Source organism: Schistocerca gregaria, chromosome 3, assembly GCF_023897955.1.
Source record: "Schistocerca gregaria isolate iqSchGreg1 chromosome 3, iqSchGreg1.2, whole genome shotgun sequence".
Lineage (NCBI taxonomy): Eukaryota > Metazoa > Arthropoda > Insecta > Orthoptera > Acrididae > Schistocerca > Schistocerca gregaria.
In genome coordinates this window covers 604,968,983-604,991,648 of record NC_064922.1, presented here as the reverse complement: position 1 = coordinate 604,991,648, position 22,666 = coordinate 604,968,983, and the positions used below count along the sequence as shown (strand labels likewise).

General features: G+C 42.6%; 1 protein-coding gene across 1 annotated transcript in view; it reads right to left on the bottom strand.

The window, feature by feature from the left end:
* The window catches only part of LOC126353776 (protein fuzzy), a 142,154-nt gene that overhangs the window by 59,410 nt on the left and 60,078 nt on the right, over positions 1 to 22,666 (bottom strand). The window contains exon 4 of the mRNA XM_050002857.1: positions 19,482 to 19,586. Within this exon, the coding sequence (XP_049858814.1) occupies positions 19,482 to 19,586 (105 nt within the window). The remainder of the gene's footprint in view (positions 1 to 19,481; positions 19,587 to 22,666) is intronic.

Genomic DNA, 22,666 nt, shown 5'->3' with positions numbered 1-22,666 from the left:
CAAATTCCATCATAAAACAGAGCCTTAATGGAGTTGGAACAGAAAATTATCTACTTCTTAAATTAATCAGGTGCTGTTTTCATCTAATAAGTCTTTTCATCTAATGATTTGATTTAAGAATTTATGTAATTTTACACACAACATGTGTTTATACTGGTAAAGTCAAAACCAGTTTTGTACTAACTTTAGCGTTAATAACAATATAGATGAGATGTTAAGTTGCAGAGAGGCACAACAAAAAGACTACTTAACTCATGGGTTTTTGCCCACCAAAAGACCTAAGGTAGACAAAACACACACACACACACACACACACACACACACACACACACACAACCACTGTCTGTGGCCACTGAGGTCAGACTGCAAGCAGTTGCACATGATGGCAGAAGTAACCTAGGCGATGGGGGCAAGGAGTCTGGGATAGGAAGGGATAGGGATAGCTGAGTAATGATGGGTGATAATAAAGTGCTGCTTGTGGGATCATGCTGAGACATGGTGTAGACAGGTTAGGGCAGCTTACTGCAGTCATGAAGTTAGATAGTGGAGGAGAGAGTGGGGGTGGGAGGAGGGGGGGGGGGGAGGGGGAAGGAGAGTGGAAATAGAGAGAAGTAGATAAGGAGAAAAAAAGACTGCAGATGTGTTGGTGTAACAGAAAGCTGTGCAGTGCTGGTGTGGGATCAGGGAAGGGGATACGTGGATGAAGTACAGGGACTAACGAAAGCTGAGGCCAGAGGGATTATGGAAATGTATGATATATTGCAGGAGGGATTCCCACCTGATCAGTTCAGAAAAGCTGGTATTGGTAGGAAGGATCCAGATGGTGCAGACTGTGCAGCTGTCACTGAATTGAAGAACACTGTGTTGGCCAGCATGCTCAGTGACTAACATTATCCTGGGTTTTCCATTGTTTAAGCACTTTAATGTTAACTATAATGTACATCCCACAGTCCAAATATTCTGATAAAGAATATAAAGTATGGTTAGCAAGGAATTATTTTACTTTAATTTTGAATATTTTGAATTTTCCAATTCCCTGCCTTGATATCTGCCAGCAATGTTAAAGACTTTTGTCACTGTATAAACACGATTCACGTTGTCCAACGCACTTCACATAGTGTAGACCGGGAACTGTCAGCTAGGCATGCCCGATGTAAAACTGACTGGGCACGGCCCATGCTGCCTGAGTTGTTGTTGTTGGCAGAGGGCGCAGCCGAATTCTAGCGTGCCCTCTGGTGGATGGGATTTTATTTGCAGCAACTACTGTCCGTGATGCGCCGTGCCGATGTGCGCCTCCCGCGGTCTTTCTGCTGGCTACTCCACTCCTCCTCCTTCGGGGGGTAAAGCCACTGTGATCCACTGCGTTGGAAGGTGGAGCGTCGTGCAATAGTGATAACCTCCACGTTCATTGGAATGCTGGAGTCAGGGGGATCTGCCAACCCTTCAGCCGGAACCTTCGAATACGGTTGGGAGTGACCCACATGAAGAGGCCCACGTCGTCCCACTACCAGAGCCCAGGACAGAACGGGCGACAAGCTGTCAAACTCCGGATCCCGTTCCACCTCGGGAGGGGCAAGGCCCAGTGGCGGGGATGATGGGGAAGGCATGACCACAGGTGAACCAGCCTCATGAGAAACCGGGCCTGCAAGGGGGGCTGGCACTCGCCAGGGCATCTCTAACGATGGCAATGCTGGTGCTGGAGCTACTGGAGGCCGCCAAGGCTGAGAACCATCTCAGTGTGGCAAAGTCACAGGTAGGAGGGGTGGCAGCATCCCCTGAGAAAACAACACAGGTGCCGGCAATGGGGAAGCCAGCACCTGAGGGGTCGGAGGGTGGGTGCCCAAACGTGAATGTAGCTGATTTTGGTGATGACGTACCTCCCGGTCCCCCAACTGCAAGGTATAGAGCCGGCGGCAATGGAGCGCAGGACCACCACCGGTATCCAACGTGGATTGCGACCAAACCCACGTGCCCAGACCGACATACCCCGTGGAAAGCCTGGTACCCGTTTTGCGAAGACTGGCGAGGACCAGGCCGGATGAGGTGCAGCAGAGTCCTAGGTTGGCACCTGTGGATGAGCTCTGTGGGGCTGCGTTCTCCCATCGATGTGGTCCAGTATGCCATCAGGAAAAACGTCAACGCCTCCTCCGCAGGAAATTCGTGCACATACTTTTTCATATGCGTCTTAAATGTGGGCACCATGTGCTCGGCTTCCCCATTCGACTGTGGATGAAAGGGGGGAGAGCAAACGTGCCGAATACCGAAGCACCTACAAAAACCCTGGAAGGCCTGCGAAATAAACTGAGGTCCATTGTCCGAGACCAGGGTGACTGGCATACCTTGCACAGAAAAGATTTTTGTGAGTGCCTGGATTGCAACTTCTGACGTAGTTGAGGAGCAGCGAACCACATATGGGAATCGGGAATAAGCATCAATGACAATGAGCCAAAAGCCATTGAGAAATGGGCCCGCAAAATCTATGCCTGGGTTGCAGGCAGCCATGAAGAGAATGCTGACCTGGGAGACGCCTGTTGTCTCGCACACTGGGAACAGGTGGCCACCAAGTGCTCAATTTCTCTGTCAATACTGGGCCAGTACACATGTCTGTGAGCCAAGGTTTTAGTATGGGAAACACCCCAGTGCCCCTCATGTAATAACATGAGGACCTCCCTTCACAAACTTGCAGGAACAACCACGCAAGGAGCTGTATCATTGGTAGCCAGAAGGAGAACTCCTTCCAAGACTGAGAGGTGGTCTCGTAGAACAAAATAATTACGAAGAGGGTCCGAGGCCCGGCCTGGAGGTCGGGACGACCACCCCTGCTGAATGAGGTGAACTACTTGCCGGAGAACCAGGTCAGCTGCCATTTCCCTGGTGACTCTAGAACTAGTGACGGGAAGCCATCAACTGGTTGGTGGGATGCCCCATTGAAATGAAAACACATAATCTCCTCCCGATCGAACTTAGGATCCGGGCCCACCAGAAGACAGGAAAGAGCGTCGGCATTGGCGTGCTGTACAGTAGGGTGAAAATCAATGTCATAATGGTACTTAGAGAGGAACAAGGCCACCCTATACGGAATCTGAGAGGTGGGGCCAAATAACGATATTAATGGCTTATGGTCAGTGATTAACTGAAACTTCATACCATACAAAAAAGGGAGAAACATGGTAACAGCGTAGACAATGGCCAAAGCCTCTTTTTCCACCTGGGAGTAATGGGCCTGAGCGGGTCTAAGAGTTTCAGATGCAAACGCCAGTGGTTGCTCGGAGCCATCCGTGTTGCGATGGGCCAGGACCGCCCCCACCCCATACTGCGAAGCATCTGTAGCCAGGACCAATGGCTTATTGGGGTCAAAGGTAGCCAAACAAGGCACTGACGTGAGAAGGCCGTTCAACGAGGTGAACACTCGCTCGCATGCAGGCGACCAATCAAAAGGAACACCCTTGCGTAGAAGGCAGTACAGGGGGCGGGCTATGGTGGAAGCACTGGGAATGAACTGGTGGTAATAGGAAATCTTGCCTAAAAAAGCTTGTAACTCCTTCAGCGAAGCGGGCCGCGGAAGGTCGACGATACCTTGGACCAAACTTCCTAGCGGCTGGACACCGTGCCGAGAGATGGTGTAGCCCACATACTCAATGGACGGTTGGAAGAAGTTCGACTTAACGCAGGTTGCAACGCAGGCCCACAGACCTGAATTTGAGAAAGAGGGTTCGAAGGTTGTGCAAGTGTTCCTTCGTGCTGTGACCTGTGACAATTATGTCGTCCTGGTAATTAATAGAATGAGGGATTGTCGACATGACGTGCTCAAGATAACGCTGATATATCGCCGGGGCACTGGATATTCCAAAGGCCAACCGCTGGTATTGGTAAAGGCCAAAAGAGGTGTTGATGACCGCCATCAAGTGGTGTCTGATGATAAGCCTCCGAAAGATCGATTTTCAATAAACGTAGGCCTCCCGCCATTTCGGAGAACAATTCATCAAAACGAGGCAATGGATAGGTGTCCACCAACAATCAGGAATTAATGGTGGCCTTGAAATCGCCACAAAGATGTAATTTTCCCAACAGTTTCCTGACAATAAGGAGGGCGAAGCCCACTCGCTAGAAAAAATGGGAAGAACGACCCCGAGGGCTGTCAGCCACTCTAGCTCTGCTTTACCTGAGGGCGGAGAGCCAAGGGGATCTGCCTCGCATGTAGAAAACGCGGGCGAGCCGACGCCTACAACGTTAAGTGAGCTTCAGAGTCTGAAACATGCCCCAGGCCCTCCTCAAAGATATCCTTAAAGTCAGAGGTCAAAGATTCCAATGATTGATACGGAACATCTTTGGAGACCAACTGTATGGTGTCTAAGATAGAAAAACCGAAAGCTTGAAAGGCATCCAATCCAAAAAGGTTAGTGGAGCTCGCATCACTGACAACATTAAAAGTAAGAGGCCAAGTGACTGATTTGTAAGTAACGTCGGTAGTGAATTGACCCAGTAGGGGGGAATGAACTGTTTACCATAACTGCGGAGACGCCGGTAAACTGGCGCCATCGGAGGCGACCCAAGGTCGGAGTAAGTTTGTGCATTCAACAAAGAAACTGCCACGCCCGTATCTACTTGCAGTTGTAATCGGCGCGACTGAACTGACACCTCGATAAAGAGTTTGTGTGCCTATGCGTCGGGAGCCTGGACCGATGAAACTTCCCGAATGTCAACGTCCATGTCCTCTGTATTTGCTTCCTTCGATTCTTTTGTGGCTGAGTGGCAAACTTTAGCTATGTGTCCTTTTTTATTATATTTGCGACAAACGGCCCAACCCTGAGGGCACTCTGACTGATAATGATGTATATAGCATGACGCACAGGACAGTAACAGGGGCCGGTGGCCGGAACTCTGTTTACGCGCCATGCGGGAGCGGCCGTAACGGCCGGATTGTACTGCTCACACATTGTCCACCCAGGACGCAGTGGATGCGGCCGCGCCGCCCTGAACCGCCGTGACGTTGCACCACACTTCCAACTGTTGACCTGTGGTGTGAGAGACCTCATACGATTGAGCAATGGATAGGACTTTCTCAAGGGAAGGGTCTTCCAACTGCAGGGCCCACTGCCAGACCTCCCTATCAGGGGCCAAACGAACAATGACGTCTCACACCATAACGTGGCATACAACTCTCGCGACTGCTCCGTGACAAAATAACACTTGCGACTGAGACCATGCAGGGTAGCGCCCCAAGCCCGGTAAGACTGATGGGGATGTTTCATGCATTGATAGAACTCGACCCTAGCCGCCACAACATGTGTGCGACAGCAATAATATGAAGACAGCAATGAACACAATGCGTCAAAAGACAAGGACGAGGGTTCCTGCAATGGAGTCAGCTGCCGCAAAATTTGATACAGCGAGGGAGATATCCAAGACAGGAAAAGAGCACGACATACCTCCGCATCGGCAACATGAAATGCCTGGAAATGCTGCCGAAGGCAATGTTCGTATGCGTCCCAATCCTCTGCCATCTCGACATACGGGGGAATGGGAGGAGGGAACGGCGCTGGAGCAGACTGCGTGGAGAGCAACGCTGGAAGCTCTTGTTTCATGGTTGCCATGAGCTCTGTCTGCTGCTCAACCAAAATCCGCACTAAATCCTCCATGCCGTGGATAAGCTGCGAAACTGGAACGAGGACACAACACACAAAAGAATGACCCTATTCGTCGCCAATTGTGTATTAACACGATTCGCATTGTCCGTTGCACTTTACATAGTGTAGACCAGGAACTGTCAGCTAGGCATGCCTGATGTAAAACTGACTGGGCACAGCCCATGCTGCCTGAGTTGTTGTTGTTCCACCGGCAGAGGGCGCGGCCAATTTCTCGCGTGCCCTCTGGTGGACGAGACTTTAATTGCGGCAACTAGTGTCCATGATGCGCCGTGCCGAAGTGCGCCTCCCGCGATCTTTCTGGTGGCTACTACAGAACCACAATAACAAAAACCATTCTGGAACCAAGACAGGGATGCATAGTACATGCCTACTCCATGAATACTTCCTGTGTTTGTTGAGTAGTTTGTCCAACCTTGAATTTATTTATTTACTTATTTACATAACTGATAATTTTCTAAGTTTTGTTTCTTTTTATATGAGATCAACACTAGTCTTCGTCTCCCTACCATCTGTGAGCACATCTTCTATCAGTAACTAATATTTTCTGTCTTGGTATAGAGCTGCATGAACCACCATTAATTGCAATGAGTAGTTCTTTACAGTATTATCAAACAGAAACTGTTGGAGCTGTAGCTTTCACTTTTTCTCATATAACGCTACTGTCTCTCACAGTTGGCTTCTTTTATTTTCCAATAACTCTTTCTATAATATTTACAGAGTAATATCACTTTATCTGTAACTTCTACGACTATAGTGTAATGGTCTCCCCCTCTAATTTTTCCAGTCCTTCAAAATTTTCCAAAGTGATTTTGAGAATGAGTGCATTTGGTCTTCTGCCAACAACTAGGCTCAAACTTAACTTCTTATTTGCAGTGTTTATTGTTCCATTTTCATTCCATACAAGGCTACACCCCAAACAAATGCTTCAAGAATATTTTCAATACAAAACCACATGGTGGGTAGGGATACTAATTAAAGTAACCAAAACGGGTATAACATCTCAGCTTCTCCACTGTCTCTTGTATTCAACCATCTTTTGAGAAGGGATGCTTGCTCAAAAAGTTGAAGTACACAGGAGTTAAATCTTTATTCAAGAAAGTGTCAAGGGAAGGTATAGGTAAACTCCCAGAGTATTGGAGAAATTAGATCCGTGACATCCTTTGCCGATGGTGTCATTTGATGAAGTACGTAGAGGTATGGGGGTCAGTATACCACTCTCCTGGCCATTGTCCTTTTTCATAACCTGGAACTGCTACTACTCAGTCATGTAGCTCATCATTTGGTATCATAATACTGATGCACTCCGTTCCAGTCCTCACACCAAGGAAAAATCTCTGGCGGTACCGGGACTCAAATGTGGGCCCTCTGCGTGGAAGTCAGCAGTGCTAATCGCTCAGCAATGGAGGCGGACATGATTGTAAAATACTGGCATGAATTATTTATTAGAAGCTAACCTCAGGGAAGACCAGTTTGGATTCTGGAGAACTGAAGGAACATGCAAAGTAATACTGATCCTAAACCTTATCTAAATAAAGGCAAATTTCCATTCATAGCACTTGCAAAGCTAGAGAAATATTTTGACAATGCTGACTGGAATGCACTCTCAGGAATTCTGGGTGTAGTGGAGACAACATACTAGAAGTGGAAGGCTGTCTACAAGGGTCACTCCAAAAGAAATGCACACTATTTTTGTAAAAATACAGTTTTCATTCTGCATGTGTGAAAGTTTTACAGTGTGTAGGTACATCCCTCACACTTGTTTTCAAACTTAATTCAACCTGTTCCCGTGAATGGCGCCATCACAGCACATCTTCAAGATGGCTGCTACACTTGACATTTGTCAGAACCAACGTGCTGTCATAGAATTCCTGTGCTATGAAAACAAGACCGTGAGAAACATCCACAAGAGGTTGAAAAAGGTGTTTGGAGATGCTGTTGTCGATCGCAGTACAGTTAGTTGGTGGGCAAGCAGGTGACGTGATGAAAGCAGGCACCGCAATATTGAGGATCGTCCTCGCAGCGGCAGGCCTCATACTCCACACACTCCAGACAATGTGCAGAGAGTTAACGAACTGGTGACTGCTGACAGACGCATCACAGTGAACGAATTGTCACGCTACATTGGAATAGCGGAAGGAAGTGTTTGCAGAATACTGAAAGTGTTGGCATTAAAAAAGGTTTGTGCCAGGTGGGTTCCCAGGATGTTGACAGTAGCTCACAAAGAAAGAAGAAAAATGGTATGCAGCAAAATTTTGGAACAGTACGAGAATGGTGGAAATGAATTTCTTGGAAGAATTGTGACAGGTGATGAAACATGGCTCCATCAGTTTTCACCAGATACGAAGAGGCAATCAATGGAGTGGCATCATGCAAATTCACCCAAGGAAACAAAAATTCAAAACCACACCTTCTGCTGGAAAAGTTATGGCTACGGTGTTTTTTGATTCTGAAGGATTCTTGCTTGTGGACATCATGCCAAGTGGAATCACCATAAATTCTGATGCATATGTGATGACACTGAAGAAACTTCAAGCTCGACTGAGCGGTGTTCGACCACATTGGCAAAAGCAGGATGTTTTGCTGTTGCACAACAATGCATGGCTACATGTCAGTCAAAAAACCATGGAAGCAATAACAAAACTTGGATGGACAACACTGAAACACCCGCCTTACAATCCTGACCTAGCTCCATGTGACTATCATCTCTTTGGGAAACTGAAAGTTTCTCTTTGTGGAACAAGGTTTGAAGATGATGACTCCGTTGTGCACGCTGCCAAACAGTGGCTCCAACAGGTTGGTCCAGAATTTTACCGTGCGGGTATACAGACGCTGGTTCCAAGATGGCATAAGGCAGTTGAGAGGGATGGAAATTATATGGAGAAATGAAAATATTGTTCTTAAAGGATGTATCTACATACTGTAAAACTTTCAAACATGTAGAATAAAAGATGGATTTTTAAAAAAATGGTGTGCATTCCTTTCAGAGTGACTCTCGTATAACTTGTACAGACTGCAGTTAAAGGACATGAAAAGGAAACAGTGACTGAGAAGTGCGTGAAGTATGGTTGTAGCCTATCCCTGATGTTATTAATCTGCACATTGAGTAAGCAGTAAACGAAATGAAGGAGAAATTTGGGAAGGAAATTAAATTTCAGGGAGAAGAACTAAAAAGCTTTGTAGTCTCCTGATGACATAATAATCCTGCCTGAGGCAGTAAAGGACTTGAAAGAGCAGTTTAACGGAATGGATACTGGCTTCAAAAGGTGGTTTAAGTTGAATTTCAACAGAAGTAGAACAAAAGTAGTAAAATCTAGTTGATTTAAATCAAGTGACACTGAAGGGATTAGATTAGCAAATGAGACACAAAAAGTAGTTGATGAGTTTTGCTATTTGGGCAACAAAATAGCTGATGATAGTCAAAGTGGAGAATATGTAGCCTGGTTATAGCAAGAAAAACTCTCCTGAAAAAGAAAATTAATTAACATCCAATATGGGAATAATATGATAAGCCTGATTTAAAAAAGCAAGAAAAAATGCTTGTTTCATAAACAGCTCACATTACTTCTCACAATAGTCTCCTCTGATGGATATACTCTTGGGCCAGTGATCCTCCAGCTTTTTCATACATGTAGACATACAGGTTTTGTCAAACCCTGCAAAATTCTCATTGACTGTAGCTACCACTTCCTCATGTGATGAAAATATCTTCCCAGCAATCCAAAGTTAGGGAACAGAAAGAAGTCACTTGGGGCTAATTCTGGTGAACAGGGAGGGTGAGAAACCAATTCAAAGCCCAATTCATGCACTTTCGCCATTGTTATCGCTAATGTGTGTGATGGTGCATTATCTTGGCGAAAGAACACTAAAGAAGTGCTCTTTCGCCAAGATAATGCACCATCCCACACATCAGCCATAACAATGGCGAAAGTGCATGCCAATCTCAATCTTTTTTCACCCAACTCAAGTTTCAAATGATCCACCTATGAAGCATTATAGGGTCCATAAATGGCTTTACTTTTTCAAGGTAATCTATGAAGATTATTCTTTGGAATACCCAAAAAACCGTGGCCATCACCTTACCATCTTACAAAATGATCTTTTCCTTCTTTGGTGCATGATCACCCGCCTTTGACCACTGTTCTGTCTGCTGTTTTGACTCTGGTGCGTAATGATGGATCCAAGTTTCATCAACAGTTACAAATTGGTACAAAAAGTCTTGCAGATCATGATTAACATCACCAGACATTGTGTTGAAATGTGCTGGATATGCTTTTGATCAACTGTGAGCTATCGTGACACCCAGCTCTTACACAGCTTCTTCATAGCTAATTCTCCATCCAGGACATTATACGCTCGCTCAGTTGAGACACCTACAGTCTCAGCAACCTCATAAATTTTTATTTGGCACTCTTACATTACTTTAGATTGTATTTTGTCAATAGTTTCCATTGTGGTGGCTTCTCAGAATGGTTAGAGCATGCTTTGTCCTTGGTGCTTGTCCAATTACTTTTAAATTCATTAACCCAAAAGTAAATGGTTTTCAATGATGCAGAGTCTGAATAAACTTCATACAATTCTGTTTTGATATGTGTGGCAGTCCAACCCTTCCAACCAACATGTTTAATGACAGCATAAAATTAGGTTTCCTTCATTTTAACACGCAGACAACACACTGACCAATTTAGATGGCTGTCAACAATGAACTGTATGCTGCACACTGTTGAAATTCTTTATGCAATCCTTGGAATAATAAAGTTTACCAATTATGTAGGCACAACAAAATTGTTCCATTCTTTCGTTACAATTTACCAGATTTACCAAACTACCCTTGTACAAATTTAAGTGTTAGGAAGTCTTTTTTGAAGATATTTCTCTGGCGTGTAGACTTATATGAAAGTGAAACATGGACAATAAGCAGTTATGAAAACAATAAAAGCAGAAGGTTTTGAAATATGGTGCTCAAATAATGAAGAAGATTAGATGGATGGGCCAAGTTACTAATTGAAGACATACAGAATCAAATTGGGGAAAAAAGGAATTTAAGATGTAATCAGACTAAAAGAAGGGATAACTGATAGGATGTGTCTCGAGTCATCAATTTGGTAATGGAGAGAAGTACAAGTGAAGCGGGGCAGGGAGTGTAAAAACTGCAGAGAGAGACCAAATGATGAATACAGTAAGCAGGTTAAAATGAGAATAGGCTGCAGTAGTTATTTGGGGATGAAGAGGCTTGCACTCAGATGACTAGCATGGAGAGCTGCATCAAACCAGTCTTCAGATTGAAAAACACACCAGCAATTTGTTATCAGTAGGAATGTTATCTGGGTGTCCAAGCCTTTTGTGATTCAAAGTGCTATGTATGCCCAAGTGCCAGCTGATGACATGTCAGAGTAGCAAGCTCAAGTTTCCATGAGCTTCATCCATACTTTCTTTGCTACCACACACGATTAAACATGTTGTCTGTTATCCTTTGATGTTTTTCAATTGAGTTATATGATCTAAAAGATACACAAACCAATATCACTATTACTCATGCTCCATTTATTCTTATGCTTTCTTTCACTATGCCTTGCTGTTTTTTCGCAAAGACTGTAGAGTTCGGGTTGTATTCAAAACAACAACGAAAGACAATCTGACAGATCAAACAATGGAAAATCCAGAATGGAATGTAACAATATTATGAAAAGGATAGATGCTGCTCAACTTATAGCAGAGTTGCAGAGTCTGGCTTCAGCTGCCAATCTGATAAATGTTTTTCTCCAAGGGTTACTAAAATAACCTACAAAAATGATGATGGTTTAAAGCAATACAAAATAAGAAAATACAACAATATTTGAAAAAAATGTACTGAGGCATGAAGCAGAGCTGTTGTGCAGCCGAGGTTGGGACATCTAAATGTATAAAGGTGAAAAAACATGTTTAAAGTCAACACTGCCTCATTACAAAGGTTGCTTCAACTGACTTAGTCCAACTGAAAGAGGACCTACAGTTTAATGTAGAATCCAAATCATGGTACAATTTGGCTTTTTCTAACAAGCCCGAATCATTGTCACAGGTAAAAGGAATGACGTGTGAAAGGAAAAAACATTAAATAAAACTGGGTCTGGACTTCAGGAATTTAGATTTGCTAACTTAGTTCTTGGTCACTTACAGACAGAATAAAAAACGGTAATTCATTAACAAAATGGGACCCACGTTCAAACAGATTTTTCTGTTTGTTTTAATATCTCCTATTTGCTTAAAATGCAGGTTCTATTATGATTCTATCTGTATAGTACAAATACAGTGTTTACCAACAATTAACACGGATTACATTTCAAGTCATTAAAATTTTTCTTTCATTATACATTCAACTTCTTGGATTTTGCAAGCAGTTAATTTCCTTTCCTTAAGCAAACAATGGAAAATCCAGTATGGAATGTAACAATACTACGAAAAAGATAGTTGCTACTCACCATATAGTGGAGATGCTGAGTTGCAGATAGGCACAACAAAAAGATTGTCAGAAAGTGAGCTTTCGATCAACAAGGCCTTTGTTGGAAATACACACACACACACACACACACACACACACACACACACACACACACACACACACATGACCTGAGTCTTGGGCTGCTGAGGCCAGACTGTGAGCAGCAGCACATGATGAGAGAAGCAAAAGGGTAATGAGGTTAAGGAGGAGGCTGGAGCAGGGAGGGGGAGGGATAACAGGGTAGGGGTGGGGGATGACAGGGTTCAACTTGTGAGAGCATACAGGGATGAGGTGAGAGAGGGTAGGGCAGCTAGGTGCAGTCGGAAGGTTAGACAGAGGGTGGGGGATAGCAGAAAATGAGAGAAGTAAAAATACTGTGGGTGCATTGGTGGAATAGAGAGCTGTTTAGTGCTGGAATGGGAACAGGGAAGGGGCTAGATGGGTAAGGACAATGACTAACAAAGGTTGAGGCCAGGAGGGTGACTGGAATGTAGGATATATTGCAGGGACAGTTCCCACCTGCAAATTCAGAAAAGGTGGTGTTGGTGGGAAAGAGCAAGATGGCACAGGCTGTGAAGCAGTCATTGAAATGAAGAACGTCGTGTTGGACGGCATGCTCAGCAACATGGTGGTCCAGTTGTTTCTTGGCCACAGTTCCACAGTTTGTCGGTGGCCCTTCATGTGCACAGACAGCTTACTACTTGTCATGCCCACATAGAATGCAGCACAGAGGTTGTAGCTTAGCTTGTAGATTACATGATTTGTTTCACTGGTAGCTCTGCCTTTGATGGGATAGGTGGTGCTTGTGACGGGACTGGAGTAGGTGGTTGTGGGAGGATGTGTGGGTCAGGTCTTGCAACTAGGTCTATTACAGGGATATGAGCCATGAGGCAAGGTGTTGGGAGCAGGGAGTATGTGCGGATGGACAAAGATACCGTGTAGGTTCAGTTGGCACTGGAATACCACTTTGGGTGGGGGTGGGAAGGATAGTATGTAGGACATTCCTCATTTCAGGGCATGACAAGAGGCAGTTGAAACTCTGGCAGAGAATGTGATTTAGTTGCTTTAGTCCTGGGTGATACTGACACCCAGACCTCCAAATGTCAGACACTCAGATCAGAACTAAACGTTGTTGGTCATAGAGTTTTAATCAAAACTCTGATTTAGTTCATATTATGTGCTGTCATCCTGGAGAATGGGTGTAAACATTTATTAAAAGCTCCACCAGATTTACGGATCACAGGAAAAGCATAATTATGTGTAAGAAAAGTATATAGCTTCCATGGGAAGTTGACTGAGCACTGGACCTTCATACAAAGGGTCCTGTGTTCAAACCCCAGTGACAACTTCTTCTTCTTCTTCTTCTTCTTCTTCTTCTTCTTCTTCTTCATTACATTATGCATGATAGCGTTATATGTGACACCTTGTTTGACGTGTAAAAGGGCTGTTTGGAGTTACAGCAAATTTCTCTAGGCAGTCAGCTTAAGTTTCACTTCTTTGAAAGTACTAGACCTGTAGAGTACACTTGCAGTGTCAAAGGATAAAAAATCAGAAGAGAAAAATAAAGAAACAACTGCATCGCATGTGCCAAAGTAGTAATAATAATAATAATAGTAATAATAATAATAATAATAAACAAAATAATAACATCAATAATAAGTACACAATTTTCAACTAACGAAGCAAAAGCAGACTGCCAATTGAACATTGCTATGAACTCCGAAAAGTCCTTTTACATGTCAGGAAAATGTTCTCCCATATAACAGTTTCTTGCATAAACAGGTACAAAAAGTTGTCACCAGTGGAGTTTGAATGCGATGTTCAGCAAGACAACCACACACTCTAACAATTCACCCACGGGACTGATGAAACAATTACCGACAGATATGGTTTTCCTGTGCACTGTAGTTCTGGTGTTACTTTTAATTACCATTTGTGCATGTTCTACTGGGCAATAGCAAATAACACAAATTAAATTGGCGTTTTGGTTGATACTCGTATCGACGAACAATGGTTGGTACCAATCTGAGTGTTTGACATCTGGAGGTTTGGGTGTGTGATAAGGGGAATGCTCCTCTGTGGCCAAATGGTGGAATTTTGGGAGGTGGTGGGAGACTGGAGACATAAGGCACAGGAGATCTGTTTTTGTAAAAGGTTAGCAAAGTAATTGTGGTATTTTTACCCATTTTTACCTACCACTATCAATCCTTGCTCCTTCCATCTGTGTCAGTACACAAAAGTTTGCTCATCCTAGTCAGAACCGAGTCCCAAATATTGTTCCTGCATTGTTGCTTGGCTCATAGAATCCCCCCAAATTGGTTTACCATCAAATTACACATCTCTGGCTGCCACTCTTCCTTCAACAGTAACCTCCATCTGTTCAGATTCCACCAGTCCGTAACCCCCATCAACATAGTCCTGCAAAGCCATATCAATCAGGCCCAGACCTCCCTGGCAACACCTCCTCTCCATCTGCAAAATTCATCTGCTATGCCATTGCAAATTCCTGGATCCCATATCACACACTGAAACTCTGTCCCTCCAGGAATTAGAGACCACCTCAAAAAACTCTCCACCCTGTTTACTTCCTACTCCCACCTACTATCCTCCACCACCTCTACAACAACCTCCAAACCTCCCTCACATCTCCTCACAGCTGACAAACCTTGTCTCACAAACCTACTACATTTACCCCATCCTCAAAAACTCCCACCCACCACCATACAGAATCCAGAACCAAAACATAGACATGAACCTTTCCTCCAAAAGCCTTAGCCCTGCAGAAGTATCAGTCCTCACCCTTTGCCCCACTCCCAAATGTAGACACAAAGCACTTGTTAAAGACCTTCTTTCCTTCTCCCAGTCCCTATAGTGAAAACACTTTTTAGCCACCCACCCTATCAATCAGACTCAACCAAAGGCAAATGTTAACCCTTCCTGACTCAGTTCATACCTCCATCCAACCCTGATCCATCCCCACTGCCCGCATATCACCTCCTGTTAACTTTCCAGAATTGCTTAACCTCGAACCTTGCTCACCATCATTCCCCAAATCCCTCAATATGCAAACTAACCTTACATCTACAGAAAGAACAGCAATCCACCACCAAAAAACTGATCCCGACCTTATATGAGGTGCAACTGGAGAGTTTTAAGAATGGGTTGGTAATTGTACAATGGTGGTATTTACATGCTACTGTGATGCATCTTCTTCAAAATAGTCCCCTTTTGACAGAACACCAACTCCAATCGCGTTTCCACTTTTGGAAACATACATGGAAATTTTTTTCCTGAAGTGTTCTTGGATGTCTTTGATCGAGTCAAATCACTTTCCTTTTAGTGAAAATTTCAGTTTAGGAAACAGGTAGAAGTCCGCAGGGGCCAAATCTGGGGGAATATGGTGATTGTCGAAGCACAAGAATTTTGAATTTGGTTAAAAATTCATAAAGAGAGAAGGCTTAATGAGCCGGAGCATTGTCATGGAGTAGCACCCAACCCCTGTCTTTTCACAATGCAGGACTTTTCTTCCGCACCTTTTTGCACAAATGCTCAAGGACATATTTGTAGTATTCCTGGTTAATTGTCTGTCCTCCAGGGGTAAATTCATGATGTACAATATCGGTAGAACAAAAAAATCACCAAGATTGTCTTCACCTTAGGCCAACTTTGCTGTGCTTTTTTTGGTCATGGTGAATCTGGAGTCTTCCACTGCGAAGACTGCACTTTGGTTTCAGGAGCATATCCCACAATTTGTCACCTGTAATTACCCTATTTAACAAATCTGGGTCATTTTTAGGCGGATTAATCTGTTCTTGGCACACTTCAAGTCAGTATTGTCTCTGATCACTTGACAACACATTTGGAACGAATTTTGCGGACACTCGACTCGTGTTCAGTTTTCAGTTACAACTGACTGAACTGCATAGAAACTCAATTTAAGGTCATCAGCCATCTCCCTAATTGTAAGTCTTCAATCAGAGTGCACTAAGGATGGCCAGATCATGGTTAATCTTCAAATGATACGCGGCTCTTTTTAAATCTGATGAACGAGACAAAAACATTTCACTGGGTCATACAATTATCTCAAAAATCTGTTTTTTATAGTTTGTAAGTCTCAGAAGTTGATTTCCTGGTTTTAAAACAATATTTCACATAAACTTGTTGGTCTGTTTTTACGTCCATTTTCACGCAGGCAAAATCTGGCAACAAGCCCTAAGAGACCCACACTCAACCAGCTACCACAACAATCTGAACAAAGAAAAAACAGTTTTAAGGATCTAGGGATATTCACAGTAGCTTCTCAGTATATATACTGTCTTATGAAATTTGTTATTAACAACCAAACCCGATTCAAAAGTAATAGCAGTGTGCATAACTACAATACTAGGAGAAAGGATGATCTTCACTATTCAAGATTAAATCTAACTTTGGCACAGAAAGGGGTGAATTGTACTGCCACTAAAGTCTTTGGTCACTTACCAAATAGTATCAAAAGCCTGACAGATAACCAACAAGTATTTAAGAAGAAATTAAAAGACTTTCTGAATGACAACTCCTTCTACTCCATAGAGGAATTTTTAGATATAAATTAGAAAAAAAAAAACCTACATAAAAAAATAAAAAAAACACAAAAAATAAAAAAGTTGTTATATTAACTTAAGAATGTTGTTAAATTAACTTAATTATGTCGTATTGGAAAATTTGACACGTTCCACATCATTACAAAATATCATAGTCATGATCCATGGAACTAGTATTAATCTAATGTAATCTAATCTAATCTATCAGATGGCATTCAAAAGACAAGACAATGACTCACTCCCCACCCTCCGTGTACCTCCCACCCAACCAGTAAGCAGTAGCTGATTCATTCTTAAAACTTTCCAATCACACCTCATATCCTACCAGCTGACAAAGGTTCCACACTGTTGTTTTAAACTACAAGGATTACCTGGCACAAGACTCCATCAGCTGTCAGATTCATCCACCTGCACACCCTGCCATAGTGACCGCATTCGAGAAATCCAGCAGAATCTCCAGTCTCTCCTCAAATCTTTAAACCCATCCCAATAACCCTCCCCAGTCTCCCTCTCTCTCACTCCTATCACTCCCTTCACTCCTACCTTCTACATGCTTCCTAAAGTCCATAAACCCAACCACCCAGGATGCCCCATTGTGGCTTGTTACTGTACCCCCACTGAGAGAATCTCCACTCTCATAGATGAGCACCTTCAGCCTACTACTCACAAACTACCCTCCTATATAAAAGTTACCAACCATTTCCTCTACTGACTCTCCACAGTTCCTATTCCATTACTACATGGTGCCCTGGTCGTCACTACTGATGCCACCTCCCTTTTCACTAACATCCCCACTGCCCATGGCCTTACTGCTATTGAACACTATCTTTCCCAAAGCCCGACAGATTCAAAACCTTCAACCTTCTTACTAGTCACCATGACCAACTAAATCCTCACCCACAGGTACTTCTTCTTTGAAAGCACTACATACAAACAAATCTGTGGTATGGCTACGGGCACCTGCACAGCACCATCCTCTGCCAACCTATTCATGGACCATTTAAAGGAATCCTCCCTAAATACCCAGAATCCCAAATGTCTCATCTGATTCAGATTCACTAATGACATCTTTGCTATCCGGATAGAAGGTGAGGACACCCTACCAACATTCATCCAGAACTTCAACAACTTCTCACACAGTCACTTCAGCTGGTCTTAGTCAACCCAACAAGCCACTTTCCTCAATGTTGACCTTCACCTCAAAGATGGCTACATCAGTATCTCTGTCCATATTGAACCTACCAATCACCAGCAAGACCTCCACATCAACAACTGTCATCCATTCCATATCAAGAAGCCCCTTTCATACAGTCTAGCTACCCCTGGTTGTTGCATCGGTAGTGTGTGGTCCCTCTCGAAATATACTGAGAATCCACCACCTTCAAAAATCCCACCATCCAGCCACAGGGGAGCATTTCCCTCGTGACTCAGTACCACCTAGGACTGGAGCAACTGATTCACATTCTCCCCCAGGCTTTTGACTGTCTCTCATCGTACCCTGATACGAGATATGTCCTACACACTATCCTTCCCACCCGTCCCACAGTGGTATTTAACCACCCACTGAACCTACACAATATCCTAGTTCATCCCCACACAACCCTGCTGTCTCATGGCTCATATCCCTGTAATTGTTCCAGATGCAAGACCTGTCTCATACATCCTCCCACCATCTCCTACTCCAGTTTGGCCACAAGCATCATCTATCCCATCAAAAGCAGGGCTACCTGTGAAACAAGTCATGTAATCTACAAGCTAAGCTGCAACCACTGTGCTGCTTTCTATGTAGGCATAACAACCAGAAAGCTGGCTGTCCGTGAATGGCCACCTACAAACTGTGGCCAAGAAACAACTGGACCACCATGTTGGTGAGCATGCTGTCCAACAGGATGTTCTTCATTTCAATGACTGCTTCACAGCCTGTGCCATCTTGCTCTTTCCCACCAACACCACCTTTTCTGAATTTGCAGGTGGGAACTGTCCCTGCAATATATCCTACATTCCAGTCACCCTCCTGGCCTCAACCTTTGTTAGTCATTGTCCTTACCCATCTAGCCCCTTCCCTGTTCCCATTCCAGCACTAAACAGATCTCTATTCAACCAATGCACCCACGGTATTTTTACTTCTCTCATTTTCTGCTATCCCCCACCCTCTGTCTAACCTTCCGACTGCACCTAGCTGCCCTACCCTCTCTCACCTCATCCCTGTATGCTCTCACAAGTTGAACCTTGTCATCCCCCACCCCTACCCTGTTATCCCTCCCCCTCCCTGCTCCAGCCTCCTCCTTAACCTCATTACCCTTTTGCTTCTCTCATCATGTGCTGCTGCTCACAGTCTGGCCTCAGCAGCCAGAGACTCTGGTCATGTGTATGGCTGTGTGTTGTCTATTTCCAACGAAGGCCTTGTTGATCGAAAGCTCACTTTCTGACAGTCTCTTTGTTGTGCCTACCTGCAACTCATCATCTCTGCTATATGGTGAGTAACTATTATTCTTTCATAATATTGTTACTGATCTAGTACAATGTCAGCTCTCTGCTCAGTATTTTAATTACTCTAAGAAATTTTAAAATTTTATACATATATGTTAACTAAATAACAGTTAAAATTTTTACTGATTCAACCAAGTGAAATTAGTTACTTTAATTGTTTCATTCACTGTCTAAGTAAAATTAAATTTGGCCAAATAGACGAGCATGTATGAACATCAGCTTCTGATTTGTGAATATCAACCTTTAATAGTTAATTACTGATTAATGGTAACAACCACTTAAGTTTACCTGGAGCAGTTGATTCTCTGGACAAAGAATAACCTCGTGGAGGCCTAATAAATCAGTCCCACCCTCCAATCCATTCAGTAATTTGTCCAAAATGGGGTAGCATACCTGAAGCCATATAAGAAATACATACCTTTAAAAAAATTTACAAAAAATTAGATAAAATAACCTAAAAGTTCAGAATATAATAAAAAAGGTGACTCATTATTGATACAAGCTGCAACCATGACAAAGCCATATGGACCACATGAGGTGGATATTTACAACAACTACATACAATTTCACTGTGATGGGGCCACAAAATGCTGTGTATTTATCATCTGGTACTGGAAAACTTTTAAAGAAACTCAGCAGCTCCTTTGCTTCTGCAAAATTATAGTACTGGATGATCTGAAGGATCTCACTGGTTTTTGTTGTCAAAAAATATTAAAATCATTTCATCAACTTTAGAAAGTTGGCAACTGTGAGAACCAAAAAATCTTGACAGCAAGGCAGTGGGAATCCAACGCTCAGTAACTTCTCACAGTTCTGCTCAATACATTTATCACTAGATGATAAGCAGAATTTTACCTTAGGATCTAAATCCCTGTTCCCATTAAAAATGCTGACAGCTCATTACATGGATTTCACAGAGGAGGAAAACAAAATTTTTCATCAGGTACCTCTAAATGATGCAAATTTTCCACACAAGAACAATTCAAACACTAGCCACAAAAAATGTTTACTTTGTGTATAAGCATTAACTTCAAACATATGATGGAACTTGAGCACTGTGGATAAATTTCGAGTAACTGGATAACTTTTACCAGAAATCAGTTTTTACAGTTACTTCATCCAGTGGCATTTCTTCAGTATCAGACTTATCTTCTCCCATCTCCTCCCAACTTTTCTGTTCCATTCACAGGAGCTTTAAAAAATAACAACAATAAAATGAAATCTCCTCCCTATTTTCTTTTTCCATACACAGTAACTTAAAAAACTGTCATAATAGTCACCAAATGATACATACAGAAATGGAAGCAGTTCTTAACATCCAGTGCAAGGATAAATTCTTTGAATTCTAGGAGCAGCCCTTCATACACACACTGTATACATTTTTGGTCAAATACCTATCAAGATTTTCTGTACCATTTTAAATATAACATTTGTATAACACACTTTTATATACACACAAAAATTCTCTCTCTCTCTCTCTCTCTCTCTCTCTCTCTCTCTCTCTCACACACACACACACACACACACACACACACAAACCTGAAATTGAGAATCTCGGCAATTTTAGTCTATTATTGATGTCAATACTGGCAAGAGATCAGTCCTGGGAATTCCAAACCCTATCAAAATCTCTATAGTTGTTCCTGAGACTGACCCAATACAGATGAAAAGAAGCAAGCAGGTAACTTCAGTTAAAATATTTTTATTTACTTACTAGAATATGACTACAATTTACATTTTATGTTTGCATGCAGTAATATTTTTCTATCACATTTTTGACAGACGACAAATGCTATGTAAGTTCTAATAGGAAAAAATATACTTTTTATGTCATATAATTACAGGATAACAGATTTGGACTTTTTTCCTTTATTTATACTGTAAAACCTTGCTTCTTGACAAATTTTGTTGTTCTACATCAATAAGACATTCCCTATAAACAAGACTGTGAGTATCAAAATACATGACATAAGTGGACCTTTTGACTCCATTGACTTAGAAGCTTAAATGTTGCACACTGCCAAGGACCTGTTGACCTTCACATATGACAAATTTGAACTTGATATACCCACCCTTTCCAGGGAAAAAGGCTTCTTGACAGTCAGAGAGAAGAGAGACAGATGGATGGACAATATAGTGATCCTATAAGGGTTTAGATTTTATCCCGAAAAAATGAAAAAAATTAAGGACATTTAAAAGAGAAAATCAAATTAGAAACAAAATTAGCTGATTTTTATCCAGCATCTAAGAAACTTTGAAGGATCTGGTAGAACTGAACCAGACCAAAATCTTCCACAGACACAGAATAGGAAGATGTAGAGTAAGACTCAAAAGTGTTAAGATCTTTGCCCAAATTCTATGCAGTTTCCTGTCTTTACCATGTGTCTATCTGCTCCTCAAAGACTGACTGACTACTCATCATCTTTTCTGTTTGGTTAGTAATGGCACATCCACATACACACATTCCAAAAAAGATGTCAGTAGAAAAAAGGAGGAAGTAAGAAAGTGGTATAGAACATAAATGGCATGGATCAAGGTACTATTAAAAACAAGTTAAGGGCAAATACCAATTACATGTTTGAGAGTGAATTCTTGGTTCCTACATTTGGGTGAACTGATGTCGAAAAGAAGGACCTTGATGACATGACTGATAAAGAGTTACTCAGGTTCATATGGCTCCACCCATGTGAGTAGTCACACTTTAAAGCCTGTCCTATACTCACTGTTAGTGCAATATACTCGAAACTCAGCACTAGCACAACTGAGGTAGTCCAGTCTGAGAAATCAAAAATGTAGTTTATTAACAGATGGTCAACACTATAACACTGGTGGGAATCTGAAACATTACCACTCACAGGGCTTAAAAATCAGTGATATGCATATTTTTCCTTTGATGAATGGCATCTCAGAGCATGATACACATCTAGGTAAACTACATTACCACAAGTGTCAGTGTGTTTACCTAGGATGAAAGCAAAAGGTAAATAGATAAGCAAGGAGACACAAGCCAGCATACAGTAATCACGTGAGGCGCAGTACACACTCAAGTTGTGCAAGTGTGTATAGAGTGTTGCAAGGCACATAGAATAGCTTCATGATAAAGCATGTTATGGCTACACTAGTGTCCTGATTTAAATGAGTTGTTACAATTTGTTAGTATACTGTTACTATGTCTTGTAATGGGATTGGTAGACAGTATTGTGTATAACTGGAATAGAGACATTATAATGTAAAGGGATACACTTTGTAATGATTAACCATGTACTTCCAGCCTTGCAGAAGGGGGAGGGACAGTGATATGGATTACTTTCTCCTAGGTGGCACTATGACAGAGAACAATTATATTGAATCTGACAGAGTGCTCTTTGTGCTGGCTGAGAAAACCATTTGATGTGTTGCGGACTCAGAACACAACTGACTTAAGTTATACTCTAAAACCAGACCTCCTCCTTTTGCTGGTTGAATTAATAGCC